The 27937-nt window shown below is 51.8% G+C and overlaps 2 protein-coding genes and 1 non-coding gene across 3 annotated transcripts; all 3 read right to left on the bottom strand.

Annotated features, from left to right (window-relative positions):
• Positions 1-2108: 2108 nt before the first annotated feature.
• Catsper4 (cation channel sperm associated 4) lies at positions 2109-13401 on the bottom strand. The gene is made up of 11 exons (XM_050155612.1): positions 13255-13401; positions 13091-13168; positions 12550-12693; positions 10222-10323; positions 7942-8039; positions 7669-7789; positions 7327-7460; positions 4838-5012; positions 3321-3532; positions 2886-3051; positions 2109-2376 (listed from the first exon to the last, which is right to left on the bottom strand). Exons 1-11 carry the CDS (start codon positions 13300-13302, stop codon positions 2326-2328), a joined length of 1329 nt encoding a protein of 442 aa, XP_050011569.1. The 5' UTR covers positions 13303-13401; the 3' UTR covers positions 2109-2325.
• Positions 13402-13944: 543 nt separating this feature from the next.
• Cnksr1 (connector enhancer of kinase suppressor of Ras 1) lies at positions 13945-25814 on the bottom strand. The gene is made up of 21 exons (XM_050156293.1): positions 25673-25814; positions 22749-22906; positions 22451-22632; positions 21668-21752; positions 21217-21258; positions 21036-21140; positions 20027-20086; positions 19849-19911; positions 19460-19558; positions 19321-19382; positions 18945-19018; positions 18714-18820; positions 18605-18635; positions 18043-18215; positions 16565-16638; positions 16333-16404; positions 15539-15612; positions 15335-15396; positions 15133-15217; positions 14867-15048; positions 13945-14578 (listed from the first exon to the last, which is right to left on the bottom strand). Exons 1-21 carry the CDS (start codon positions 25722-25724, stop codon positions 14303-14305), a joined length of 2118 nt encoding a protein of 705 aa, XP_050012250.1. The 5' UTR covers positions 25725-25814; the 3' UTR covers positions 13945-14302.
• LOC126510440 (small nucleolar RNA SNORA44) lies at positions 23679-23790 on the bottom strand. Its single transcript, XR_007594396.1, has one exon. It is a non-coding gene; the product is annotated as a small nucleolar RNA SNORA44 (small nucleolar RNA).
• Positions 25815-27937: the final 2123 nt, after the last annotated feature.

Raw genomic sequence — 27937 nt, 5'->3', positions numbered from 1 at the left:
GAATACCTTCCTTTCTCAAACTGTGAGGCAGCCGACGGCTGGTCTTCGTAGAGAAAGGCAGAGCAGCTAGGCTGGAACACCTGAGCCCTCAGCCTGCAGGAACAGCCTCAGCTATTAACCTGCCACACTGAAAACCCAGCTATTAGCCTGCCCAGATGGGAAGGACAGACAGAAAGACAGATGAGAAGACAGATGGGATGGAGGAGGCCGACAGACAAAGATAGCGCCCTGCAAGAGATGCGAGGGAGAGGCCAGAGGCGCGGAGGTCATTTTGTTTTTAAAACTCCCTGGCGCCTCTACCCCACACCCTTTAGACAGCTGAAGAGGTTAGTTAGGGAGTAGCTGAGCTTCCCTTGGCGACCAGTTACCTGCCTTTTTAGCACTTTCTTCCCGTCTCTGGCCAGTCAGAAAAGAAGCTACAAGTGGAGGATGGAAAGGGGTTTGGGTACTTACTGGGCAGGTTGAAGGCTCTGTCCTTACTCAGGAGCAACAGAAGCAGCAGAAACCAGTGGCTGCCCACGTCCATGCTGATGGATGGTCCTGGGGGTGTTAGGGAGGAGCTCTGGCCCAAACAACGGGACAGACTGCAAGACAGGGTGGTATTGCTGCCACCAGTGCCACCTCTCTGCCTGTTGTCCAGACTGCCCGTGGGCCTCAGGGGGCTTTTTAGTGAGAACCTATGCTGATGCAGTCAGGGGCGGGGTGAGGCAGTGTTTCCCATCAGCTGCAATCAGTGAGCCTCTAGGGACTGCGGTGCCAACTAGTGAATATCCCAAGGCCCTAGGCGTCAGCCTTTCCTGAATAGCAGGGCAGAACTCTGGGCCACACAGCGTCCCCATCACCACCAGTGGAGTGTCTGGGCCACACAGCGTCCCCATCACCACCAGCAGAGTGTCTGGGTCACAGTTTCCCCATCACCACCAGCGGAGTGTCTGGGTCACAGTTTCCCCATCACCACCAGCGGAGTGTCTGGGCCACACAGAGTCCCCATCAGCACCAGCAGAGTGTCTGGGCCACACAGCGCCCCCATCAGCACCAGCAGAGTGTCTAAGGGTCAGGGATATTGGTCTTCCGCTATCTGGGTTTCCAAGTGACACTTGAGAATCCAGATCTTCTGCCTATGCTGATTCAGCTTTCTCTGGGGGTGGTCTCAATGAGAATGGCCCCCATAGGTTCATGTGTTGGAATGCTTGGTCCCTAGTCAGTGGAACCATTTGGGAAGGATTAGGAGGTGTGGCCTTGTTGGAGGAGGAGTGTTAGTGGGGGTGGCTTTGAGATTTCAAAAGCCTCGCTAGGCAGTGGTGGCACATGCCTTTAATTCCAGCACTTGGTAGGCAAAGGCAGGTGGATCTTTGAGTTCAAGGCTAGCCTGGTGGATAGAGTGAGTTTCAGGATGGCCAAGGCTACACAGAGAAGCCCTGTCTTGGAAAAACAAAACAAACAGGAAAAGAGATTTCAAAAGCCTCCACCATCCCCAGTATACTCTCAGCTACTCCTCCAGCCTCCCCGCTAAATTGGAAGCCCTTAAAGGGGTTCATCAGACTAACCCCAAGACTAGTTCTCACTGTGAAGCCCAGGCTAGCCCCTGAGTCTCCTGAGTCCTCCAATCCCAGTCTCTCAGGTGCTGGGATTGAGGGCTACGTCACCACATTCAGCACTAACGGGTGTTTGGTTTGCTTTGTTTGCTTTGTTTTGTTTGAGAAAGATCTCCTGTAGCTCAGGCTGGTTGGTCTTCCCCTGGCTGAGTAGCTGGGGATGACCTTGAATTCTTAGTCCTCCTGCCTCAACTTCCCAAGTGCTGGGAATGGAATAAGGTGTGAGCCACCGCGCCCCATGCAAACAGGCTTTTAGGAAGCACAATCTTTCATACCTAGGAAACCAAAGGGAAGGATGCAAAACAGGTTGAGAACAGCCAGTCAGAATAATTGATTATAACATGAAATTTTATTTTTGGTGCATACAGCCTTACTGGCCTGGCTCTTTTCAATGCTTGGGTCTGCCCAGGCCACGTCTAGCTCCAGCTGGAGCAGATGGCAGGGATAGTCATCTTTAGGGCACCGCCTGGCTACCCCTTTCTGCGCTCATCCCTGCTGTGGGGTGCTCATCCCTGCTGCGGGGCTTCCATTCTCGCCCAGAATCCTTTGTCCTGACTCCTCCGGACCTCAGGCTCACAGGTATAAGCCCTGCAGATGCTGCCGCCGTCCCAGCCCCATGGCCTCTGCCACCCAGGTGGAAGGGAGAGCGATGGGCTCCAGTCAGGGATGCAGGAAGATGCAGCAGCTGATCCCGTGTGTGTGCAGGCCCCTTGGCTCCCATGCTGCCTTCTCACAGGCTGAACTTGTGTTTGCTAAGCACATTTGAGCTAGACTCATAAACCTGCAAACCAAAAGGTCTTCTTGTCATTTCACTTACCTGGACGGGACAGACTGCCCCTTCCTCTTCCTGCGTCAACAGCTAGCTGCCCCTGCTGGGTAACTCTGGCATGCTTAGAACCCACTCTGAACTGAGGAGCCCAGGCATTCCCAAGACTCCATTCCCATGAGATAAGAGGCGCTCATATGCACCCTAGATGGGTTGACAGAGGTGCTTTTTCCAATGTGGGACTAAGGGCTTGTTTCCAAGAAGAGCTGAGCTGGCAAAGTTGCTCTAAGAAAAAGATAGGTCTGTAGGTGCTGGGGAAGGGGAAGAGGGAGGGAGATGGCTCCTGATGAGAGGAAGCAGGGCCTCTCTGACTCTACTTGACCAATGGGTGCCAGTGAGATGAGGGGGGACTTTAGAGGGTCAACCGGAAAAGGAAGGGAATCTTGACTGTGGTGCCTGTCGGGGTATTGCGGGTGGAGGCGGGGGCGGGGAGGAGTTGATTAGGTAGGGACGGGAATGCGCACCTTTTCTCTGCTGACCAGTGCAGAGATCAAGTCTTGCTGGGTAGCCACCTCACGCATGTCTAGGGAGGACTCGCTGTGGAGGGACAGGGTTTTGGAGGGGTGCTTCTGCAACAACTCCTGTTCCTGCTCCTGGTTGTAACGAATGGAGCGCACCTCCTCCACGATCCTGGGGTAGAAGAGACATTGTGTTCCTCCCCGAAGCCCTTCCGTTTCTTCCCTGGTGCGCACCCTCCTTCGTCTTCCTTCCTCCCTCACTGCTTCTGCCGCATCCCTAAGGGAAACCCAGGCCATGCAGGGACCTCCTGGGAGAAAGGCACGACCCGAAAGGTCAGGACACCAGCTTCTGAGCTGGGAAGCTTGAACTCTGGGCAAGTTACTTAGAAAATGGGCCTGACTGAGGCTAGGCCTAGCTGACTCCCCAGTACCCTCCCCTACGTGTTGAGCTCCTCCCGGATCTCTTTATACTCCATCAGGTTCTCCTGTATGGCTTCAAGCACCAGGCAGAAATTATCGCAGGTCTTTTCCGTGAGGTTGCACAGGGGACCCCCAACCAGCGGCTCCTGGGGGTGACCAGAAGTCTCCTTGCGGGCCTCTGTACAATGCACCAAGGGCAGGTCGTCAGCAAAGTCTTCTTCATCTGTACCTGTCTGAGGACGGTGATGGAGACGGTAGGCAGCTCAGGGCCACGTGACTTCAGGGAGGCTGAGTCTCTTAGTACATGCCCCTTGAACCCTTTTGGTATTATAACATTTTACCTTATTTTATCTGTGCCTCCAGCAAGCCAGGCTAGCTACTCTTCACTGGGTCCGGTCCTCAGCTCCAGCTAATCTTAGCCTCCCTTCCTGGATGTGATGACTCAGTTTCAAGCGGGACAGAAGCCCCTCTCGGATCCCTTTGGAAATTCTTGCCCCAACAAACCTTTAAAGCCCTACCTACTCTGGGTGATGATGATCCTGGCCCTCTGACCTTTCCAAAATACTCGGCTCCATTCTGCACCTTTTAAAAGCAAGTTCTACCAAGTGAATACTGAGGAGCTAACATTTATTAAGTTCATTTTTTTTCTTTTCCTTCCTTCCCTCTTCCTCCTCTCCCTCCTCCCTCAGTCCCCCACCCTCGTTTTGCTTTTTTTCCCCCCCTTCGGTTTTTCGAGAAAGGGTTTCTCTGTGTAGCCCTGGCTGTACTATAGAACTAGCTCTGTAAACCAGGCTGGCTCAAACTCACAAAGATCCACCTGACTCTGCCTCTGCCTCCTGAGTGGTGGGATTGAAGGTGTGTGCCACCACCGCCCAGCTTTGTTTTGCTTTTCAAGATGGGGTTTCTCTGTAGCGTGGCTTGAACTCGCTCTGAAGACCAAGCTGACTTCAGGGATTAAAGGCATGCACCACCACACCTAGCCAATATATGAATGTTTTGCCTGCATGTATGTCAGTAAGGGCACCATGTACATACAATGCCTGTGAAGACCAGAAGGTGGCTATGGCTATGAATACCCTGGAACTGGATGGAGTCACAAACAGTTGTGAGTAGCCATGTGGATGTTGGGACTTGACCCCAAGACCTCTGCAGGAGCAATCGGTGCTCTTAACCACTGAGCCCGATCTCCAGTTCATTTCTTGAGCTCTTACTTGCAAGCACTCATCAGATCCTATATCTCACGAAGGTCCTGGCGAGCGAGTGCTATTATCATTCCCATCATAGGGAAGAACTTCCGAATCCCATTGGGTGAATGCCCACATGCCACCCCATCTCTCAGCTCTGAATTACCATGGCACATCTAGGAACCCACGCCCAGCCCCCAGGAGCCTCACACTGAGTGGACATTACAGAGGTGGAGGTCTGGCCTCCAGGTTTTGGATCTGGCTTTCTGCGTGCACTCGAGTGTGCAAACACACACGTACACAAGTCACTCATGCACACATTCTCCTCCCTCCCGTCCTCCCCATCCCATGTACCTCGCTAAAAGTTATCTGACGCTGTTGCCCCTCCTCTCCTATCTTCATCATCTGTTCCAGATTTGTGGTCACGACAACCACAAACAAGTTGAGGCCAATGAAAGCGCCAATGGTGATGAAGATGGCAAAGTAGATGGCACCTCCGACTTCCATGGCAATCTCCTTCTCGTCCGTCCTGCGGGCGGCAGTCAGGAGCTCGGTCATTTCCCTAGCCCTTTAAGCCTCAGTCTTCTCATCTCTAAGACAAGGGACTATTTCCCACTCCTGCTGGCTGCAGAAGCAGCTCTTTGACTGAGGCCTGCTGTGCTGCCTGCTTAGGCAGCAGAGCCAATACTCAAACCAGCCGTACCAGGAGATTGGTGTGTCAGCATTATAAAGCACAGGCTATGCTTACATCTGCTATAAATAGAAGAGCGCTATAGAAGTTTCTAGACTGACCCTCATGGCACTCTATGAGGTAGTCAATATTGCCCTGGAGTCTCTAATTATGAATTCGTAAACTGAAGATCGGAATCCCAGCACTCAGGAAGTAAAGATAGGAGATCAGGATTTCAAAGCTAGCCTGGGCTACCTGAGTTCCTTGTCTCAAAAACAAACAAACCAAAAAACAAAACTAGGAGTGAATCTTAGTTGGTAGTGTTTGCCCCGGGTGCACAAGGCCCCAGTACAGCATAAACCAGGGGATGGTGTATGACTGTGATCATTTGGGAAGATGTTCAAGGCTATCCTGGGCTATACTAGACTCCACTTCAAAACAAAAGTAAATCAACCCCTCCAACTTTTTTTTTGTATGTGTTTGTTTTTGTTTTGTTTTTTAGAGAAGGGGTTTCTCTGTGTTGCTTTGGAGCCTGTCCTGGAACTAGCTCTTGTAGACCAGGTTGGTCTCAAACTCACAGAGATCTGCCTGCCTCTGCCTCCCAAGTGCTGGGATTAAAGGCCTGTGCCACCACCGCCCAGCTCCTCCAACTTTTAAAAGCTAGAGGTTGGAGCTATAGCTCTGTAGGAGAAGGCTTGCTTAGCAGGCTTAAGATCCAGAACTACAAGATACAAATAAATAAACAAGCCAGTTTTGGTGGCTCACTTCAGTCAGCTCAGCACTTAGCCTACTAAGGCAGGAAGATCACTTCAAGCTTGAGCCCCACAGTGGAATAGTTTATCTAATGTCACAGGGCTGGTGCAGGGGAAAGGACTCAAAAGCCCAGTGCCTCTTCACTGTGCAGTCCACGTAGGTCAGGCTGGCCTCAGGGATTAGACCGCCTCTGTCTCCTCAGTGTTGAGATTAAAGGCATCTTCCACCAAGCGACCAGCCATGCTCTGGGCCCTAACACCCCACCTTTTGCTGGTTTTAGTTTTTGTGGTTTGGGATTTGTTGGTGTTTTTTTTAGTTTTTGTTTTTTTGAGACCAGGTCTTACCATGTAAGTCTGGTTGGTCTGAAATTGGCTATATAGACCAGGCTGACTGAGTTCTCACAGAGATCCTCCTGCCTCTGCCTCCTGAATGCTGGGATTAAAAATGTGTGCCAACATGTCAGCCTTTTTTTTTTTTTTTTGATTAGTTCTCAAATTAGCTCAGGCTGGCCTCAGACTGTGCGGTATAGGTGAATGTCACCAATCTTGGTTTGTGTGGTTTGGGGGATTGAACCCAGGCTAGGTAAACACTCTACCGACTAAGCTCCACCCCCAGGTGCCTTTCCTCCCACCCTTCCCCCTTTTTTCTTCTTTGAGACAGGGTCTTATCACAGCCCAGGTTGGCTGTACAGAACTTGAACTCCTGATTCTCCTACCTCGGCTTCCTGAACGCTAGGCTCTCCACTCCCTATGACTGAAGAAACCCTTGGCCTACTTGGCTTTTACTTCACAAAGGGGAGTGGGATGGAAGGAAATCGGACTTGAACTTGACAGATAAGAAGAGAAGAACAGGGCTGGAGAGATGGCTCAGTGGTTAAGAGCACTGACTGTTCTTCCAGAGGTCCTGAGTTCAATTCCCAGCAACCACATGGTGGCCCAAAGCCATCTATAATGAGATCTGGTGCCCTCTTCTGGCATGCAAGCATACATGGAAGGAATGTTGTATACATAAGAAAGAAAGAAAGAAAGAAAGAAAGAAAGAAAGAAAGAAAGAAAGGAAGGAAGGAAGAACAGAACACAATAGCAGCCTTGGGGAGCAGGTCTGAGAATGAGTGGATTGAACCCCAACTTCCCAGGCCTCTAGGTGGTTGGTTGTGCTCTAGTGTGAGCTGGGGGCCACCGAGTAACCTCAGGCACAACCTGGCCCAAGGCCGAGCCACACAGCTACGCCTTGTGCTCCCTGAACAGGGTCAGGCGTTCCTGTGACTGTGTGAAGCTTCTGTGGAAATAAAGTTCAAGTATCGTGATTTTCTTGGGTAGTCACTTCCTGTGAGGCCAGTTTCCTCCAAGGGACCCCTCTCACAGTTTCCCTCTGCCCTAGCAGGAAGGGGAGGAAACCCCAGAACCCCACCTGTACTCACTGGAAGTCACTGTAGATGTCCAGCCAGCCATCCTGGGTGATGCAGATGAAGAGGGTGTACAGTGCAACCCCCATGTTCTGGAAGTGCTTGGGCACGAACGCACCGAAGAGTGTGACCCCAAACACAGAGAATACCTGCCAAAGAGGCCACAACCCACCTAACCTCACCCAGTGACCTTGGAGCTTGATAAGACATGCAAAGGAATGCCAATAAATGCTCCCAGGGACCCACAAGGACTCCAACCCAAGCCCCTTGCTCTTCGAGGCATCCATCCCCACCCACTGCCCTGCAGGTTCTGTTGGGGGGGGGGAGGAGATAGGCTGGGGCCTGGGAGACACTGACCAGCATGAAGAATAGGATGAGGGCCACAACGTTGGCCAAGTCTGGCACCGACTGCAGGATGACTCTGATGATCTTGGCTAGGGGCTCCACTGCCATGCACACATGTACCAGCCGAAGTGCCCTGTGGTAGAGCCTCTCAGGGGTGTCCCTTGACCCTTCCCAGACCCCTTCTCCCCCAAAGAGGCAGAGCTGAGTCCCAGATGGTAGTGACTTCCTTACTCACTCCTGCGGTCAGGATAGATACCCTTCTTACCTTCAGGGCTCCCAACTCACCTGAGAGTGTAGGTGACGGCAATTATATTAAGTTGTTTTATGAAGGATCCCATGAACAATATAAAGACAATTATGAAGTTGAGGATATTCCAGCCATCCTGCAAGGGGGAGCAGCCCAAAAGGGTCTGTCAAGCCCAGCCCATGGGAGCACCCTGTCTGCCTGCCACAATGGGAGACTCTATGTTCCTCTGAGAACAAAGCTAGCCAGCTGCCATCTCCTGGCTGTCACCCCCAACATGCTGTAAACACATAACCACAGTCCTATACCTATAAAAACAGTCCTTCTCAGAGACGCATAGTGAAGATGCCCCCATACATCCAAGGGTAGCCCTTTAGCCAATGACTTGATCTGTCTAGTTAGGTGACTTGAGAACTCCTGGATGCTCCTGCCTCAGTGTAAAGTGTGACCAACATTATAGTTAATAACATTAAAGTAGCTAGGCCTGGTGGTACATATCTTTGGTCGCAGCACTCTGGAGGCAGACGTAATGAGAACTTTGTGAGTTTGGTTTAGCCTGGTCTACAGAGGGAGTTCCAGGCTAGCTAGAGTTACATAGTGATACCCTGTCTCAAAACTAAGTCATAAATATATAAATACAAAAGAAGTGGAAAACAACTAATAGATCCAGCAACAAGAGACCAGCAGCATAAGCTACAGCCCATTCATCATGCACAAATAGAGAAAGATTACCAGGATCCCATAAGTACCAGCTAAGAGCCAAACATTGTTTACAGTAGGCTACAGTCAGAAAAGGGAGTGCTAAAAATACATGCCTCTGTGCCTAGGATTATAAAGCAGCAGCTGAGAGGATAAATAGGGGCTAGAAGATTACTACAGAGGTGAGTGAAGGCAAGAGGGTGAGGGATGATCGGACTGGATCCGATCCAGGACTCCACTTGATTTTCTACAGCATTCTGTTCAACGTGTGACTGAGGTAAACGTTCAAAAAGAAAGCTCTGTTTTTATGGAAGATGCTCTTCACCTTGGGAGGCAATCAAATAAATTCAAGTCTTACTCACCTCACTGAGTCTATGCCACACACCATACACACTGGGAGACAAAGGCTGCCTCTCTGTGGAATCAAGGCCTGTCATCCCAGTCACTCAGGAGATGGAGGTGGTGCAGGTGGGGGTGTCACAAGTTCTGGGGATACAGCTTTTGTCATGCTGGGTTCATAGACTCTTTTGAGGGAGGTGGATAGAGAACACTCTTTAACTCTGCCAGAGAGAATTTCTAGAACCTAGGAAGGAGATACAGAGCAGCAAAAGCCCAGCCTGGGAGAGACCTCCTGAAGAGAGTCAGTGTGTGATTTGAAAGCAAGGGAAGAGGGAGGATCAGCGGGGAGATGTGAAAATTACATTAAACTCAAACTGCAGGGTCCACACGTGAAGGGTTTTGTCTGTCCCACGACCTAGGCCAGGTATCCTTCTACCTCAGCCTCCAGACTGTGCCTGGGCAAGTGGAATCTTACTGGACTAGAGCTGATCACTGGGAGGCTGAAGCATGAGGATCACTAGAGGTCAGGAGTTTGGGGTCAGCCTGGGTAACTTAATAAGACCCACAAACAACAAACAAACAAACACTTCTTCAACACACAGGTGACCGGGGAGCTATGCTGGAATGCTACCATTGCCACCCATCTGTGTGCTGGCTGTGCTTCTGGCTACCTGAGGTGAGTACTATAGAGCCTATAAAACTTAAAATACAAGCTGGGTGGTGGTGGCGGCGCACTCCTTTAATTCCAGCACTGGGGCATGGGGGGGCAGAGGCAATGGGATCTCTGTGAGTTCAAGGCCAGCCTGCCCTACAGAACTAATTTCCAGGACAGCCAGGGCTACACAGAGAAACCTGTCTGGAAAAACCAAGCCAACCAACCAAACAAGTTCTCCCCCCAACACACACACCAAATAAAACATAACAAATTACTACATTACATTAAAAGATAATGGAGTTCTGATCCAGCACCATGTGAATTAAGATAGATACTCTCAGTTCCTTGACTCCATTTCCCCAAAGACAGAAACCAGGGTTCGTGTGAGTAGAGAGAGCTGGGGAGGCAAGAGCAGGGGTTCAAACACATAGAAGGGGCACTTCCTGAACAACGTACGTTCTGCCCAATCACAGATCTCTCTAAAATCTCCCCCACAAGGCCCCTCACACTGATACACTCTCTCTCTCCATACAAACCCTTTATTTTTCAGGACAAAGACTTGATGTGCCTGCAGACCCCAAGGAGGGATGAGGTGAGGGTATATTGACAGAAATTCCAGGGACCTTACCTTCCAGAAAACCCAGAAGCCATTGACCCAGCCCAGAAGAACCTCACACGTAAGGATGGTCAGCACGATGTCATCTATGATTGAGAACAGCTCATAGTGTTGCTGCCAGGAAAGAGAGGGGCAGAGGCATCAGTGAGCAGAATCTGAGCCATGCTGGAGAGGGTGTGGGGGCTGAGGAGAGGGTGTGGGGGCTGGAGAGAGGATGGGGTGCTGGATAAAAAATGGAGGTGCTGGGAAGAGGGTATGGGGGGCTGGAGAGAGGATGGGGTGCTGGAGAAAGAATGGAGGTGCTGGGAAGAAGGTATGGGGGGCTGGAGAGAGGGTGTGAGGGCTGAGGAGAGGGTGGGGGGGCTGAAGAGAGGGTGTGGGGGACTGGAGAGAGGGTGTGGGGAGTACCCCTGTTACTCTTACACCTTAGCATCTCTATGGGTTTCTTTAGGAACTACTTTCTGCACATATGCCAGGCAGTGCTAAGTGCAGTCACGTGCTGGGTCAGGTGACTGTTCTGTCCTTTTCTGTCGTATCTCCCAGATGGGGAGTTAGGAGCCCAGAAGCACACGGCGGGCCTTCACCCCAGCCTCTAGAGTAGGCTATTTGGGAAAGGGGGTGGAGGAAGGGCTAAACAGACTCTGGAACTGAAGAAAACAAAAAAAAAACAAAACAACAACAACAACAAAAACATAAAAAGTCGCCCCCCCCCCAGGAGTTGCAGGACCCCAGACCCTAGTGAACTTCTCTGCTAGCCTGGTCCCAACCACCCCTGTGGCTGCAGCATTCCAAGTTCTCTGGGTCAGGTCAGAGGCGTCCTCCCTCTGTATATCCAGAACATGTACCCTGGGTGCACGGGTTGGCAGATTGGTAGCTACGCTCTGTCCAAGACCAAGTTCACTCTTCCTCAACCTCAATCTTGCTCTCTCAGCTTCCTTATAGCTGTGACCCCCTTTCAGTCCATGGGGTCCACCCCGGGAAACCAGTTATCTTGCCTCTTCTCTTTCTGTACCCCAGTAGCCAAAAGATTCCCTGTTCTGTATGTGGGCCTTCTGCTGTCCACACTCACTACGGCCGGCCAGCTGCACCTACAGCCTTCTAGGCTCTGATCTTCAGTCACAAACTCCACTCTAGGGTCTCAGGCTTTGCTTATTTTTCTTGTTCTACTATATTCTTTGAGGCAATCTCATGTAGCCCAGGCTGGCTTCAAACTATGTAGCCAAGGATGATGTTGAATTTCTGATTTACCAACTGAACTACACTCTCAGTCCCAGTTCCAGCATTTTTGACTGAGACCCATAAGATCTTGTTTTAACACTTTACAAAATGGTCCTCCGAGCCAAGCCGGGCGGTGGTGGCACACGCCTTTAATCCCAGCACTCGGGAGGCAGAGGCAGGCGGATCTCTGTGAGTTCGAGGCCAGCCTGGTCTACAAGAGCTAGTTCCAGGACAGGCTCCAAAGCCACAGAGAAACCCTGTTTCGAAAAACCAAAAAAAAAAAAAAAAGGTCCTCGGGGACTGGCAAGGTGGCTCAGTGGGTAGAGGTGCTCGTCATCAAGCCTGGCAACCTTAGTGGGGTCCCACAGTGGAAGGAGAGAGTCGGTTCCTGGAAGTCATCCTTCGACCTTCACATTCTTGCAATGGTACATGTACACATGCAAACAAACACACACACATGCATGCACGTGAGCACACATGCACACACACACATATACACGTGCAAAATGAAAGAAAAACTATATTGCTGCGCCCTCTGTTTTCTACCCCCCCCTTTCCTTTTGTCTCCCCCGCTCAAGTTCACTATCAGAATCCTGGGCCATCTGCATTCATAACAAAACAATGGCTGGTGCATGGACCTCCAGGGTCCTCACTGAGCTAGCTACAAGGCTCTTCTCACCTACACCAGACTGTGGCATCCAGCTTTTATTCGGGTTCTGGAAATCCATACTCAGGTGACCAAGCTCAGATCCCCCGGAAGAGCAACAAGTGCTCTTAGCCACTGAGCCATTTCTAGCCCAAAAAGTCTTTCTTGACTGGCAGATCCCATGAAGGTCCACGGAGACTGTCTTTTTTATGTATTTACTTATTTAAACATAATCGCACTATGCAGTCTGCTTAGCCGGGAACCTGCTACACAGACAAGGCTGGCTGCTAACTCACAGAGATCGGGCTGCCTCTGCCTCCTGAACATTAGGGTAAAAGGTTTGCTGCACTAGGCCTGTTTGGGGACCCGAGTCCTGAAGAACATCCAATCCAACCATCAGGAGTCAAGGGCCTGGAAAGGAAGCACCTTGTCCCAGGTCAGAGCCAGTAGGGGTAGAGATCAGGCCAGCAGCCCACCTGACCGAGGTAAGATTTGGTACGGATAGCAATGGTCACGGCGTTGGTCACTAGCAGCATGGCCAGCAGCAGCTGGAAGGCGGGATGTCGAAGCAACTGCTTGACAAACAAGGTAGTGATGAACTCCTGTATGTCCAAGGCATCCTGGGAGGGAATGGAGACCTTGCTTCAGGCAGGTGTCACCACAGGTGGCCTCTGCCTGGACGATTTACTCCCTGTTCCCTGGGAACGGGGGTGGGGGGTGGAGGGTGGGGGGGTGTCTACCTGGGGGTCTGCCTTAGAGGGTGCTATTGTTGCCAGGGAAGAAGTCACAACAAATATCATCAAAAGAGAGTTGGCTGTTGGGGACATTTGGGGGTCCTGGATTATCTGCTGGTGAGTGGCTATCACAACAGAGGGGTCCCTATGAGGAGTCACTTCAGTGGGCATTAGCTCCTAACGAAGGTCCTCAGGACATTTAAAGGGCTGAGGGCCGCAGAAGGGAACTATGGGGTCACTTAAGTCTCAGCCCAGCCTGTCCCTACCTTCCTCCTGTCCTTACCTTCTTGTCTATGATGTCCCTGCGGCTGATGAGTACTTGCTCTTCATGATGGCCCATGAGTGTATAGGTGTTGTTTTTCTACAGGGGACAGGAGCAGGCCTTTAGTGTGGTCACTGCCCCTGCCCAACCCAGGGCCTCCCCACCGTAGTGTTCAAGTATTTTACCCTGCTGGTTTCGGGCCGCTGCAGCCACGATTTTTGATTTTCAGACATCTTTGCTCTGTCCCCTTCTCTCCAGTGGAGATTTGCTGCAGGCAGGCTCTCTCCGTTGAAGTGAGGTCACAAAGGCAGCTGTTACCCATATACCCTTCTGCGTTCCACCAAGACATTCCAACTGGATTTAAAAAAAAAAAAAAGCCACTGGCTTCAGGATGGGGTCAGAGGTTAGAGGCTGGGCAGGGGAATAGGTCGCACTCCCGTGTCATTTGAATACAGTGAACAGAGGTCCCCTTTCTGGATCCAGGGACTAGAGGTGGGGCTGAGTGAAGAAGAGATGCCCGGGACTCTTTGCCTTCAGCCACCTGTCCCACAGCTGCCCACCCGGTCCTTCCAGAAAGGTAAGTTTTCGTATCTCTGAAGAAGAGTGTCCCTCCCTGGGGCTAGAACAGGGGAGCAGGTCTGACCTCCCAGGACTAAGGTGAGATGAGCAAAGGGACGAATGACCACAGAGTCCAGCACCCTGTCACAGGAGCCTTGAGTGGACACTCAGGGTAATGAGCTACACAGGGAGCTTGTCACCCACCCTGTGATGGAAAGTGTTCACTCGAGCGGGACAGCTCTTCACCCCTGTGTGTGTGTGTGTGGGGGGGGGTATGTGCAGATTCCCAATTCACAGCAAAGACACAGGGTTCATGGTGGAGAAATCAACTTTATTTGGTAGAAAAGCATCTCTCATGTGAAATAAATGCCCATCCAGATGTGGTCTGGGAAACCCTTCCGGAGGACCCGGGAGGCAGATATATCCCAGATCTGAGGATGGGTTAGGGGATCTCTACAGCACAGAGAGGAAGGCCATGTTCCCTCCACTCCAGGGGACACAAGAGCAGAAACTGTGGAAGCCCAGGATAGGGGGATCGGTCTGCGGGTAATGCCGAGGACCAGCACTACTTCCAGCCTCACACAGACCCCTTGGGCATGCTGTCTTAGACATGTCAGAGGCTGGGGATGACGTAGCCCTCAGGGTCAGAAGTCAGGAGCCAGGCACTAGCCAGGGTCAGAGGTCAGGAGGCTGGAGGCTGTTCTCTGAGGTCAAAGGAAAAAGCTGAGAGGGCTCCTCGGGGTCAGAGGCAGTGGGCAAGGGTTGTGGGGACTGACCTCTGGAGTCAGAGGTTGGGGCTGAGGAACTGTTCTGGGCCCGTATCCCTCCCCAGGTGCTCAGGCCCTCTGAGTACAGCTCCTGATTCCGTTCCTTCCACTGACGGAACTTTGCTCCCGTGAGCTCAGGGTCATCCAGCACTTCCTCCAGGGTCCGCAGTTCCTGCAGCTTTGCCTGAAATGAGAATAGACGGCAAAATTCACCTCAGGAGGGACAGAACCCAAAACCAGGATACCCCGGCCCAAGAGCCTGGGTTAGTATCTAGTCTCTGTATACGGAACCTTCTAGAACTTGGTTCAGGAAACCCTTAAGCCTCAAATAGAGTATGAAGCCCAGAACTGGGTCCCAGAATCAGAAAGCCTTCAGTCTACTGTCTGGAGCTCACAGTGGCGCTGGGAACCAGACACCAGGGCCAGAAGCCCAGAGCCTCATCCTTGCCCATGCTCAGTGCTCCCAGCTCACCTTGAGCGTGCTCTGTAGTGCCCGCACGCGATGCGCTCGCTCATTGAGATGAGGGTCACGGTTGCGCCGCATGAAAGAGCTCCGCCACTGCTCATGAGTCAGGGGCTGCGGCTGCCCCAGGAGGGACACACCCCCCTGCCTCAGTCCCTGAACCATTCCTTCCAGCACCCTGTCACTGCTGTCTGTGGGAGCGGGATGCAGGATGAGAACACGTGAACATATTCGGGACATCTACGCAGCCCAGCGCCCTTCTCCCCGCGCAGCACCTGCTGAAGAGCCAATGGACGTCCTCGGACTCTGCGACGGTGAAACCGTGGGTGATGGGTCACTCCAAGCTGGAGCCAGGCTAGGCTGCGTCAGGGCAAATGAGAGCAAGGATGAGCCGGAGCCTTCCACATCCTGCTGCCCAGAGCCCCCCACATTCTGCTGCCCAGCCCCTACGTCCTCGTGTGAAGCGACACTACTCACCGAAGCGGAGCGGGACCCAGCCTCCTCATCCGGGTCTTCGGCTTCTGTCTCGCTGTAGCAATCTACAGTGGGGAGTCGGAGAACCACATAGTGGCTTTAGGGAGGCCAGGGAGTGGGCCAGGGGATCCGAACTCCAGCATCCAGCCTGGGAAAGGCAGGAACTCAGTGATGTCTGGGCCCCTTCTCCCACGCTGTGATGCTCACCTTCTTCTCTGGCAGAGGCTGCCTGGCCTGGAGTCTGGTACTTGGAAATGCAGGTAATGAGATGACGTACCCACCTGTAGAGGAAGGAGCACGTGGGTTGTGGGGTTCCCATTCCCTGCAGGCCACTTATCTCTGAGCTTTTCACCCTTTACCTACAGTTTTTAATTTTTTTTTTTCCCCGAACTTTTTTGAACGGTACTGGAGTCTGAGTATAAGGAAGCAAGGATGCTCTCTATACTGGACTCTATTCTCCGTTCTCTTCCAGGTTCTTTTTTCTTTCTTTCTTTCTTTCTTTCTTTCTTTCTTTCTTTCTTTCTTTCTTTCTTTTTTTGTTGTTTTTTGAGACAGGGTTTCTCTGTGTAGCTTTGGACCCTGTCCTGGAACTCACTCTTTAGACCAGGCTGGCCTCGAACTCACAGAGATCCACCTGCCTCTGCCTCTGCCTCCTGAGTGCTGGGATTAAAGGCTTTTGCCACCACCGCCTGGCAGTGTCTTATTATATTGCTCTGGTTGACCTGAAACTCACTATGTAACCCAGGCTGGTCTCACACTTGCAATCTTCCTGCCTTAGCTTCCTAAGTGCTAGAATTAAAGGGGTGAACCACCATGTCCCAGATCCACAGATCTGACCCTCATAGAGCAACTTAGATTGAAATTCTCCTTTGCCCATTCTGTAGATGACGAAACTGAGGCTTTCTGAGAGCTGCAGTTTGAGTCCAGTCTCCTGAGCCCAGCTTTTGAGCATGTGGAAGCTGGGGACCTCATGGGAATAGGGAAAGGGAAGTGGTACTCACATGCTCAGATCAGACAGGGTCTCAGCAGCAAAGACGAAGGGCTTGTACACGTCATGGGTCAGCAGGAACACACTGCCGGCAAGCAAAACCAAGTCACAGCCTCCTCTGGGCATGCTCATTCAGAACCCAGAGAGAGGTTGGATCAGGAATCCCATCCACCTGCCACATGTCCACCCTATCCCACCCTTCCTCTCCCTTTTTCTCCCCATCCCATCCCATCTCAAGACTTAACTATTTTTTCTTCTGATCCTGTCCACTCTCCAGACTGTAGTTGGAGATGTTGATAAGCCCTTCAGCCTTTTCATCCTGGGGGATCACAACAAGAAGGTCAGCACTGAGTCCCAGGTCAGCGTGGGGCCCCAGGTCGCCATGGAGCCCCAGGTCAGCATGGAGCCACTGAGCCCTCAAGCTCCCTAGTTACCTGTCTGGCTTTCTAGAGTTCAGGGCAGGAGGTGTGGCCAAGGGGCACCTCTGAGCAGGGAAAGGAGACCAAAGGTACCAGAAAGATAGCCAAAGGGGAGGAGCTTGGTCAGACTGATCCTCTCCCAGGAGCTGCTTTGTGTCCTAAGTCTCTTCCCTTCCTGGTTTTTCTTTCCCCTTTCACCTGACAAACATTCAAACACAACTTTCCAAAGAAGCTTCTGGACTCCCTGGACTAGATCAGACACCTCCCTGGGCTCCTACACGTTGCCTGGAAGTCCCTTCATTCTAGCAGATGGCCCATTGTCTTTTCCCCTTTGGGCCTTTCCCCCCTTGGGCCTCTAAGTTACAAGACGGGCAGGGACTATCCAGATCTCCCCTGTGCCCCCAAGGCTCTAACTCAGAGCTGGGTCCAGTAGGCGCCTGGATGTCTACTGAGTGAATAAGTGTTTGAGCGGCCCATCACTAAGTTGGATAGAATATCAGAAGAAAAGGGAGGTAAGGAGAATAAAAATAATTTTCCCTACACTTAAAAAAATGGCTTGCAAGCCGGGTGATGGTGGCGCACGCCTTTAATCCCAGCACTTGGGAGGCAGAGGCAGGCGGATCTCTGTGAGTTCGAGACCAGCCTGGTCTACAGAGCTAGTTCCAGGACAGGCTCCAAAGCCACAGAGAAACCCTGTCTCGAAAATACAAAAACAACAACAAAAAAAAAATGGCTTGCATTTATCTCCTGTGTGTGTGTGTGTGTGTGTGTGTGTGTGTATGCGTGCGCGTGTGTGTGCACCCACCCATGCCACAAGACTCATGGAGATCAGAAGACAACTTGCCAGACTATGTGAGTTAATGGGTATTACACTCAGGCCATCAGGTTTGGTGACAAGCAATCTCACGGGCTCTTTTCTTCTGAGACATGAATCTCACTCTGTTGTTTGGGCTGGCCTGAAATTTGCTATGTAGCCAAGACTGATGCGTGTCTATGCACACGTGTGCCTGGTGCCCACAGAAGTCAGAAGGGGGCACTGAATCTCCCAGAACTGGGATTAGAGACAGCTGTGAGTTACCTCGTGCGGGCTGGGAACTGCACGCCAGTCCTCTGCAAGAGTAGCCAGTGCTTTGACTGCCGAGCCAGTACAACCTTCTCTTACACACGGATGAACTCATTTCTCTACCAAGCCACCCCACTTTACAAATGGGAATACTAAGGCCTAGGGCTAGGTATGGCTCTTCCCTGTGTCAAACAAATAAGAATTTATCGTGGTACCTATGCAAGTGTTCATGGGGTCTCACCTGGGGTTGGCGGTACCAGTAGAGGTTGTGTCCTTTGAGTACAAACCAGCAGCGGCGCCAGCGTGGGCCCATAAAGCCACCGGGTACCTTGCGTAGTAGAAGCCATCCGTCACAGTCCGGCTGGCCCAGCTCCCGGCAGGACACCCGCCGGCGGCTCAACCTTGTGGCCATACCTGCCCCGACAGAGCAGAGCATGCTGAGGGCCCAGCAAGCATCCTTCCCTCAGTCTACCTGCCGCCATGGGAATCCCCAGTAGAACTGTCTGAACTCACTCTGCGCTCACAATGTCACAAATGGCCTCAGGTGGAGTGACTTTAGAGAGGCTGGACATACAGCGTAGTGGTAGAGTGCTCTGGGAAGCTCTGGGACACGCACATGCACGCACACACGTACACAAACACATGCACACCCACACACCATCTGAGATCAGAGGTACTTTCTCAGTCTCAGAGCTAGCAAGAGGCCTAGGCGAGAAACAGGGGTCCATGGTTCCAGAAAAGACTGTTGTGTCGGAAGCATGCGTGTGCACTGAGGGACCCCACCCAGTCAGGGGTGCTCATACCTTTTGATTTCTTCCGACCAAGGGTGGAACTCTGCAAAGACCACAAAGAGCTTAGAACAGGTTCTAGAGCCAGAGCCCATGGCCCTCCTTGCTGAGTCCTTGAGTTTACCTGGTCAGAGTGTTCAGATGTCTCCGGAGACTCTGCTGTTATTTCTGAAACAGTGCCTGGGGCTGGAGGGGGCGTGGGCAGGGACTCAGTGTCAAGGGAGGCAGAGTCTGTCAGGCAGGGAAGAGAGAGAAGGGAAATCCATGAGCTCAGGGCCCAGGCCTGTGGTTAGGAATGTCAGCACGGAGATGCCTTTTCCAGAGCGTGTGCCACCTGCTGGCGCTGGGAAACTACCTGTCCAGGCAGCTCTGGTTCCAGGACTTCCATCTGCAGACAGGTTGAAGGCAAAGAGACCTTCGGACGGAACCCTGCGGAAAACAAGAGGACAGGAGATGAGCCTATGGTCCCCGCTTCAAGAATACCCAGAAGTTGGGCCCAACGACTCACTCCTTTAATCGTAGCATTTGGGAGGCAGAGGCAGGTGGATCTCTGTGAGTTCAAGACCAGTCTGGTGAACTCTAGTTCCAGGGGATCTGATACCTTCACACCAACTCACATAAAATAAAGGTTTTTTGTTTTTTGATTTTTTTTTTAAAAGTAGTACCCATTAAGCTTTTTTTTAAACAAAACAAACAAAAAACAGACACACCCAGTAGACAGAGCTTGTTACCTGGGAGATAGTGGGGTCAGAGGCAGGGACTGGCTTGGTAGGTGAGGGGATTCCAGGGGCGTCTGGGAACAATCAAAAACAAAGTGACAGAGCTGCCCACGGGAGTGAGAAAGCACGCAGGAGGGGTGGGGGCAGGTACCTGAGAAGGGGTCTCGGGCACTGGGATCTTCTTCAGCACTAGGCTGACCCTTCCTGGCTCCCTCAGCAGCTCCATCACGTTCTTGTGGGACCAGCCCACCTGGGGGACAGGGACACTGAGTGAGGTTCTAAACTGCCCAGCAACTCTTCCCTGTCAGGAGTGCCCTCTCTGTCCACCTTCTGGGAGCCACCAGGAGCCTCTTTAACTGAGCTCTTGGGGAGGAAAGGCCAGGGGTCACCCTGACACCTTCCTGTGTTGGCTCATGTCAAGCAAGGCAGCTCCCACAACCCTGGTCTTCACAAGGGGCAAACCCCTCAGGCGATGTTCCTGTTGCCCCCATGAGCCTCCTCAGCACCCATCCCCACCACCTTGCCCGCTCCCTCACTCACCACCACCTGCTCATTGATCTGGACAATCTCATCTCCTGGCAGGAGCTGGGAGCTGGCGGGAGCCTAGAGTGAGGAGAAATGGGGCCAGAGAATGGGGCTTTCCTGGACCTGAAGCTGGCATGGCTTGCAGCTGAGAGTTCAGGGTAGGCACGGGTGGTGAGAGTGGTGGGGCTCTTACCTGGGCACCTACTTGGGACACGAAGTGTAGGCAGTTGCTGGTGGTATGGATTTCTAGATCCTGTAGAGATAGGAACTAAGTCAAGAAAACCGGGGTTGAGCAGAGCCAATGGGCAGGACCTCATCCTGGGTACCAGGACTCTAAGGTAGACAGAATGGGTACAGAGCCTCAAGATGGGATTGTAACTGCTGTGTAACTTTGGGCTCGTTGGCGACACACACACACAGACACACACAAACCCATAAGGCCACAGGAAAGCTGTGTCGCTGATTTCTGAGGTAACAGAGTCTCAGAACTTTTCCTGAAGGTAGAATGGGGGATGGCATGGGGTTGGGGGGTAGGGGGAGCAACTCTGGTTTCCTTTGTTTTTTTTTTTTAATAATTTATTTTTATTTGATGTGCATTGGTGTTCATGTATGTCTGTGTGAGAATGTCACATCTTGGAGTTACAAGCAGTTCTTAGCTGCTCTGTAGGTTCTGGGAATTGAACCCTGGTCCTCTGGAAGAGCAGTCAGTGCTCCTAACCGCTTAGCTATGGCTTCAGCCCTAATATTTATTTAACTTTATTTTATATGCATTTGGTATGAAGGTGTCAGATCCTCTGGAACTGGAGTTACAGACAGTTGTGAGCTGCCAAGTGGGTGCTGGGAATTGAATCTGGGTCCTCTGGAAGAGCAGCCAGTGCTCTTAACAGTTGAGCCATCTCTCCAGCCCTAACTCTGGTTTTCTTAACTGGTCAAGTTTAAAGTGTAAGCATTCCCTCCCATCTCTATTAATCTGCTTCAGAACCGTGTCAGGGCTGGAATGTCACCCAGGCCATGCTAAATAGCCCCTCTGGCTTGGGAAAGGTGCCCAGCAAAGGTGAGACGCCAGGTAGGTCCTCTGGGCCCTCAATTAAACACCTGTACACAACAGACTAAGCAATACAAGATGCTGGGACTCCCGGACCATACTTCAGGGCTCAGCCAAGGCTGTGGGCGGCTGCAGGAAAAGGTGGGAGTCAACTCACTGAAGGGTCATCCAGCTGCACCTGCTCCAGCACAGCCCTCTGCTCCAGCAGCTCCTCTGGGCTGCACGTCAGGATGTTGCGGCAGATCCCGGCCACGTGACTGCACTGGGGGAAGAGGGCAGGTTGTCTGGCTGAGTCCGAGTCCATATCCTCTGCCTCCCCACCCAGCCCTGAGACTCACAATCCTCAGGATGCTGCTTTCCTTCTCGGCCTCTGGGCAGTCCTGAAAACAGAGAGTACAGGAGCCCCCTGTTAGATAGCAATGGGGGCCATTTTCTCCTGAGGACACGGAGAGAGGCTGAGAAGGGCCTTGGATGTTCCTCACTTGCTTTCTCTAACTGGTCTCCTTGGCAGAACTAGAATGGTCTCAGTGTTCAACGCCAAGGTTTCCTTTCTCCAACGTGACACTTGACTCAATCACTACCCACATCCTCTCCTGCTACCTTTCCCAAACGGCACCTGAACTTCTGCCAGAGACATCCCACGGCCCACCCCATTGCCTGTTACCCCATTCCCAGAGGCAGGCCTTTTCCTCTGCTTGCTCTCCCCACCCCCAGCTCTCACACCTAATCTTGGTCTGATTCACGGGTTATAAAAAGCTCTGGGACCTGGAGTGGCCCCTGTCCTCCTACCTCCTGCAAGACCTGGCCCAGCTCCCGGCACAACACACCAATGTCTTGGCAGGCAGAGAAGTCATTTAACTGGGAGAAGAGGTACCTGACAGGAAAGACAATTAAGACACTGTGTTGGAAATAATTCCTCACCTGAGAAGTGGTGACAACTCCTACCTCAGTGCGCTGGGCTCAGCACAGGACTTTTTTGTCCCGTGTGTGCCAGGCCCTGTTGTTGATACCAGGGAGACAGCCATCAAACAGACAGTCCTATTATTAATGACTTAACTTCAACTGTTCTGAGTATTACATATGTAAGGGTGACACAGGCGTCCCTGAGGAGGTGATACTTGAGATAGGACATGTAGGACAGACAACTGCCCGCAGAGGGGAAGCTCTCTATCCAAGAGCTGTTGAGGGACCGGGGAGATTATTTATCCGTAAGGTGCTTGCCTACAGTGGTGAGGGTCTGAGTACCTGAGTTCAATACCCGGGACTCACATGGTGGAAGTCGAAAACTAACTCTTACAAGGGATGCTCTGACCTTCGTACACACTCCTGTGCAACCCCCCCCCAACCTCCCAAACACCCCCATGCACACTAATGTCAAACATGCAAACAAAAACTCAACTGTTGATAAAACCATTGGGATGACAAGCTCCAGGGCGAGGTGAGAAGCAAGGTGGCTTAGTGTCCCTGCACACTCTTGGGTTTGCTCTGACATATCTGATCCAGAGATAAGCACTGTTCTTCAGTCCGAGGCCCCAGGATGAGAAGGGTCAGAAGTTACCCCATCCCTAATACCTGTTGAGCCAGGAGAGGAGGGCCTGGGCTTCCCGCATCAGCTCCACAGCAGCTGTGAGGACATCAGAGGGAGTCTCGGAGCAGTTGCCCAACCGGCCTTGGACCAAGTTCTGGAAGGCCTGGGTCCTTTCTAGCAGCCCCTGAGCCAGGCTCTGCAGGTTCTCTGTAGGTAGCTTGGAGCCCTGCATCAAAAACGAGCATCTTACTGCCCCCTCAACAGCCAGCCCACGTGGGCAAACCCCTAGACTGGCGGATGCTACAACCAGTGTGGCGGATGCTATGGCCAGTGCTTACTCACCAGGGCCCGAAGTTGTTCCACCCCATCTAGAATGAGCTCCTGGTGGCCCAAAGGCCACACAGTCAGAGCCTCAAGGCTTTGGGGACAAAGCTGCAGCAGGTACTTTCCAGGCAGCTGCCAGTCCTCGAAGGGATAGTCCTGCAGAGCATCATCAAGGCCTGGAGCAAGGGGTCAGCGTGGAGAAACAGCTGTCATTACCACTCTGAGGTTCCATTACATCAGAGCTCTTCCCCTCCTACCTGTGGCTAATGACAACCCTGAGACCCGGGCTGGCTTCTGTCCCATCTCGCAGTTGATGCTACTGAGTTGACAATGATATACAGCAGCCACTCTAGCAAGTGTGTCCAACCTGCTGGCATTGCCATCTACCAAATTCATGCTCAAACACCTTGCAATCCAGTTACCAAAAAATAAAACAAACAAAAGAGGCGAGCGTGATGTTCCAGTGGTTGAGAACTAGACATGCTGCTCTTGCCTAGGACCTGAGCCTGTTTCCTAGGACCCCCCACCCCCACCCCGGAGGCAGGGAAAACTGAGTGGGAGCTAACACTTAAGAGAGTCCTGTGCAGCCGGGTGAGGGTGGTGCACGCCCTTTAATCCCAGCACTAGGGAGGCAGAGGCAGGAAGAGGCAGGCGGATCTCTGTGAGTTTGAGACCAGCCTGGTCTATAGAGTGAGTTCCAGAACAGGCTCCAAAGCTACAGAGAAACCCTATCTCCAAAAAACAACAAAACAAAACAAAAACAGGAGAGTTGGCTCAGTGGTTAAGAGCACTTGCTGTTCTTGCAAGGGCCCTGGCTCAGTTTCCAGCACCCACATGGTGGTAGCCCATAACCATTTGTAAGCGCACTCAAGGTGCACACACATACATGCAGGCAAAATACTCATATACATTAAGGAAATAAACATTTATTTATTTATTATTTTCAACATATATAGGAAAGTCGAGTGGCAGCTGCAGGCACTGTGCTGGCCTGGGCTGTCAAAGTCTCTCCAGTTACTCTGGCATGCATTGGAGAGGAAATAAAAATTTAAAAATAAAGCCGGGCGGTGGTGGTCCACTCCATTAATCCCAGCACTCGGGAGGCAGAAGCAAGTGGATCTCTGTGAGTTCAAGATCAGCCTGGTCTACAAGAGCTAGTTCCAGGACAGATCCCCCAAAGCTAAAGAGAAACCCTGTCTTGGGGGGGGGATTAAAAATAAATAAAATGGGAACAATGAAAGCATCTGCCTTCTAACCATGTGTTTTAGACGACTGATGTGTGCCAAACACTTGGTCCACCGTCAGGCAGTTAACAGCCATCACACTATTGCCAGGCTGTCCACTGTGACCTGACTTTGTGTGAGGCGATGTTTCAAGAACTTTACCCTGAGTCAAGTGTGGTGGTGCATGCCTTTATTTATTTATTTATTTATTTATTTATTTTGGTTTTTCGAGACAGGGTTTCTCTGTGGCTTTGGAGCCTGTCCTGGCACTAGCTCTGTAGACCAGGCTGGTCTCGAACTCACAGAAATCCGCCTGCCTCTGCCTCCCAGTGCTGGGATTAAAGGCATGCGCCACCATCGCCCGGCTGGTGCATGCCTTTAATCCCATCACTTGGACTGCAGAGACAAGGGGATCGCTGAATTCGAAGCCATTGTGGCCTACAGAGTAAGTTCCAGGACAGCCAGTGCTGTTACCCAGAGAAACAAACCCTGCTTCAAAAATTAATAAATAAAAAGAACTTCACCCATATTTGTAGCACGAATTCTAACTGGTATTACTACTAAAAACCCAGAGTCAGCTATTACAAACAAAATATCACTACACGTATCGGCACATTGATCTTCATGTTTCTAGAAGGCGGGGACTATGTATCATCCCTGATACACAATGGGAGACCTGATGGAGGGAGAGACAGTGGCTTGCTCACACCTCCCACCCCACCAGGCTAGAATGTCCCTGGGGAATGTGTGTAGTCATCGGGTGTTTCTCAGTCGTCCTGTGACAGTAAGAGTCCTGACTGGCAGCTCACTCAGCCAGGGTTATTTGGACAACTTCCTCCCCATGTTAAAGGTCTCCCAGGAGACACCAACACTGAGTGACACATTGCCAGTCACACCAGCATGGTCACATCTTGTCTAGTTTCATGGAAGAGAAACTGAGACCTGTGCTGACACACCTGCTGAGTGGCGGCACTGGCCTGGGCCCCAGCCTGGGAGCATGACTGCAGCTCGGCTGGGCTGCTCACACTGAAACGGCCTCCAGGGAGCTCCAGTTGCCCCTGTGAAAGCAATGACCAGCCTCCCCGCTCCCTGCTGCGGTCACAGAAGCCCCCAGTTCTGAGTCTGCCTGTGTTTGTGTCTCTTGGTCGCCCGGGGAGTGGTCTTCCCTCTGACGGCAGCCCCAGGGTGGGGCTGTGTTCATCCCCCCCCTTCAGAATGGCTGGGGTTTCTGCTTCTCTCACTGCCAGCCTCAGGTTGAGGAGAGAAGCGACACCAGGGACAGCCCTGTTCCAAGACTGAACAAATCACTTCCTGGCCCTGTACATGTTTGCACTTCCGAAAAATGGGCTTAATAAACAGTTGGCAGGGCCCTGGGGCACAGGGAAGATGACGGAGATAAAGGGGGCGTGGGCCACCATGGCCACCCTGTTTTGCCTATTACTGCACCTGCCCGTCGCCACCCTGGCAGGCGCTTGAACATACAAAGCCATACAAAGATGTGGAAAGACCCTTTCCTGCGTCTGGTGTGGCCTGGCCTATGTCTACCAGCACGGTGCCTGTTCAGGGGAGCCTGGTACACTGGTACTTGGCAGACCGTCTATAAATACTTGTTGATTAACAGACTCGGCAGGTTCTTTCTCCTTTGCCCCCTCCCTACTTTCTGTTCAAAGGACACCACTCTATTCCCTTCGAGCCCACCCTTGCCCCCAGCTCACCAACCTCTCAGCCAAGCTGCCACCTTCCCAGGGGTCCAGGCGTCCACGGGCTCCATGCTGAGCTCCGCCCGCGGCGTCCAGCCCCTGCAGGAATTTCCGCTCCCAGATGGAGCCCGGAGTCCGCCGGGCTGGGCCAGGGCGGGGCCGCCGCATACCTGGACCCACGTGTCCACCCAGGTGAGGCGCTGGACTGCCATTGGCCCCCGTCTGTCTTCCTCCTGCCCTGCCCCTTTGGCATCCTAGGACTTTGGCAGCTACGCCAGCGGGCTCCGGGGTTGACGCCACGGGGGTGTGACTCGGGCAGTCCGGAACTGGCAGGAGATTCATCTCGAAACTGGCCTCACCAGGAGGATCCCTGTGAGTTTGACGTTAGCCGGGTCTACACAGCCGAATCCAGGCTAGCTAGGGCTGCGTAGGGAGACTTTGTCTAATACAACAAAACAAACAAAAAAACTGGCCCCATCTCCCAGCCCGGGATTCTGACCTCTCAGCACCTAAAGCGAAACAACAAGAGAACCTGGTGAGTGGTTGGTGCAGAACCGAAGCGCATGGGTGGCCACTCGGGGGTCCCCGGATACCTCTTGTTATTGCTATCCGGAGTTGTTGCGCTGACAGCTGACCCGGTGCTCAGTTTCAGGGCACTGTCCTTGCTTCATGTGACATTTGTGAGTAGCGGAGGAAATGGCTTTACATGTTTGGAGAACCGGTCATGGTGACTCCGGCTTGTAACCTCCGGGCTCTGGAGGCTGAAGCAGTGTGCGTGGCTTCAAGTTCCAGGAGGACCAGGACTACTGAGAGAGCCCTTCCAAAAACAAAAGTGAAACAGCAGAAATGAAAACTAAGTAAATAACAGCCTTCAGTGAGGGCCTCTGCCCCTCCTCATATTGTGACCGCATGACAGTCTGTTGAGAACGAGAAACCCTTTCTCAAAGTAAAACTTTACATTAATTTAGTTATTATTTATTTTAGGGCACAAACAGCCTTTATTGGTAACAGATGAAGAGGAAACACCTGGAGAGACGTTTGCAGACACGGGAGCTGCCTCCTGAGGGCACGCTTACTGTTGCCACACTGTTGAGAAACTGTTCGTTCTTGCTGTGTTGCTCAGACTGCTCTCCAACTCATGAATGGATGGTTCAAGTGATTCTCCTGCTCTGGCTTCCAAAAAAAAAAAAAAGCAGGGACCACAGTTTGTATCACAGAGCCAGCTAGATAGAATAATGCTGTCAAAAACAGCACAACTCAGGCTGGAGAGATGACTCAGCAGTTAAGAGGAGCTGCTCCTGCAGAGAACCCCAGTTCAATTCCCAGCACCCACATGGTAACTGACAGCCATTGTAACTCTAGTTCCTGGGATCTGATGCCCTCTTCTGGCCTCCTCAAAAGCTGCGTGCATACACGTATTTGTAGACAAAACACCCCCAGACACACAAAACCTTTTTTAAAAAGGTGATGGGTGTCTTTAATCCCAGCACTGGGGAAGCAGAGGCAGGTGGATCTCTGTGAGTTCAAGGCCAACCTGGTCTACAGAGGTAGTTCCAGGAGAGCTATCTCTGTTACACAGAGAAACCCTGTCTCAAAAAACAAAACAACAAAAACAAACAAAAGAGCACAGAACATTTTTTAGGATTACACCTTTAATCCCAGTACTTGGGAGGCAAAGACAGGTGGACTCTGAGTCTGAGGCCAGCCTGGTCAATATTGTGAGTTCCAAGACACCCAGATGGCAGCTCACAACTGTCTGTGACTCTAGTTCCAGGGATCCTGATAAAATAAAACAGTGGATTATTGAATCTACTTTTAGAAAGCAACTACTAGTTTTAAATGTTTTATATTTGATTGGACTTTTATATATTGTATACAAATTTGAGATTATTATTATTATTAATTTTTTTTTTAATTTTCGAGACAAGGTAACTCTGTAGCTTGGAGCCTGTCCTGAAAATCACTCTGTAGACCAGGCTGGCCTCAAACTCACAGAGATCCCCCTGCTTTTGCTTCCCAAGTGCTGGGATTAAAGGTGTGCGCCACCACCACCCGGTGTGAGATTAATTTTGTTAAAACATACTGTACATATATTTCTAATCTTGTTCAGGGTATTCTACCTATACAGCTCATTTAACGATGTAATGCAATGCCGGGCGATGGTGGCGCATGCCTTTAATCCCAGCACTCGGGAGGCAGAGGCAGGTGGATCTCTGGGAGTTCGAGACCAGCCTGGTCTACAGAGGTAGTGCCAGGACAGGCTCCAAAGCCACAGAGAAACTCT

Source organism: Alexandromys fortis, unplaced genomic scaffold (genome assembly GCF_014885135.2).
Source record: "Alexandromys fortis isolate MF-2015 unplaced genomic scaffold, M_Fortis_MF-2015_v1.1 scaffold_26, whole genome shotgun sequence".
NCBI lineage: Eukaryota > Metazoa > Chordata > Mammalia > Rodentia > Cricetidae > Alexandromys > Alexandromys fortis.
This window is presented reverse-complemented; position numbering and strand designations above follow the sequence as displayed.

Excerpts from the sequence above, each read along its gene's own strand:
- Catsper4 (XM_050155612.1), bottom strand. The coding sequence starts at position 13,302 with ATGTCTGAAAATCAAAAATCGTGGCTGCAGCGGCCCGAAACCAGCAGG. Across the intron at positions 3,533-4,837 it reads GTCAGATAACTTTTAGCGAG|ACAGGTACAGATGAAGAAGA; the intron begins GTACATGGGATG and ends CACCGTCCTCAG. Across the intron at positions 3,052-3,320 it reads ATCCGGGAGGAGCTCAACAC|GATCGTGGAGGAGGTGCGCT; the intron begins GTAGGGGAGGGT and ends CTTCTACCCCAG.
- Cnksr1 (XM_050156293.1), bottom strand. The coding sequence starts at position 25,724 with ATGGAGCCCGTGGACGCCTGGACCCCTGGGAAGGTGGCAGCTTGGCTG. Across the intron at positions 22,907-25,672 it reads GGTGGCAGCTTGGCTGAGAG|GCCTTGATGATGCTCTGCAG; the intron begins GTTGGTGAGCTG and ends CCCTTGCTCCAG. Across the intron at positions 19,019-19,320 it reads CTGACCCCACTATCTCCCAG|GGTTCCGTCCGAAGGTCTCT; the intron begins GTAACAAGCTCT and ends TGTTTTCCGCAG.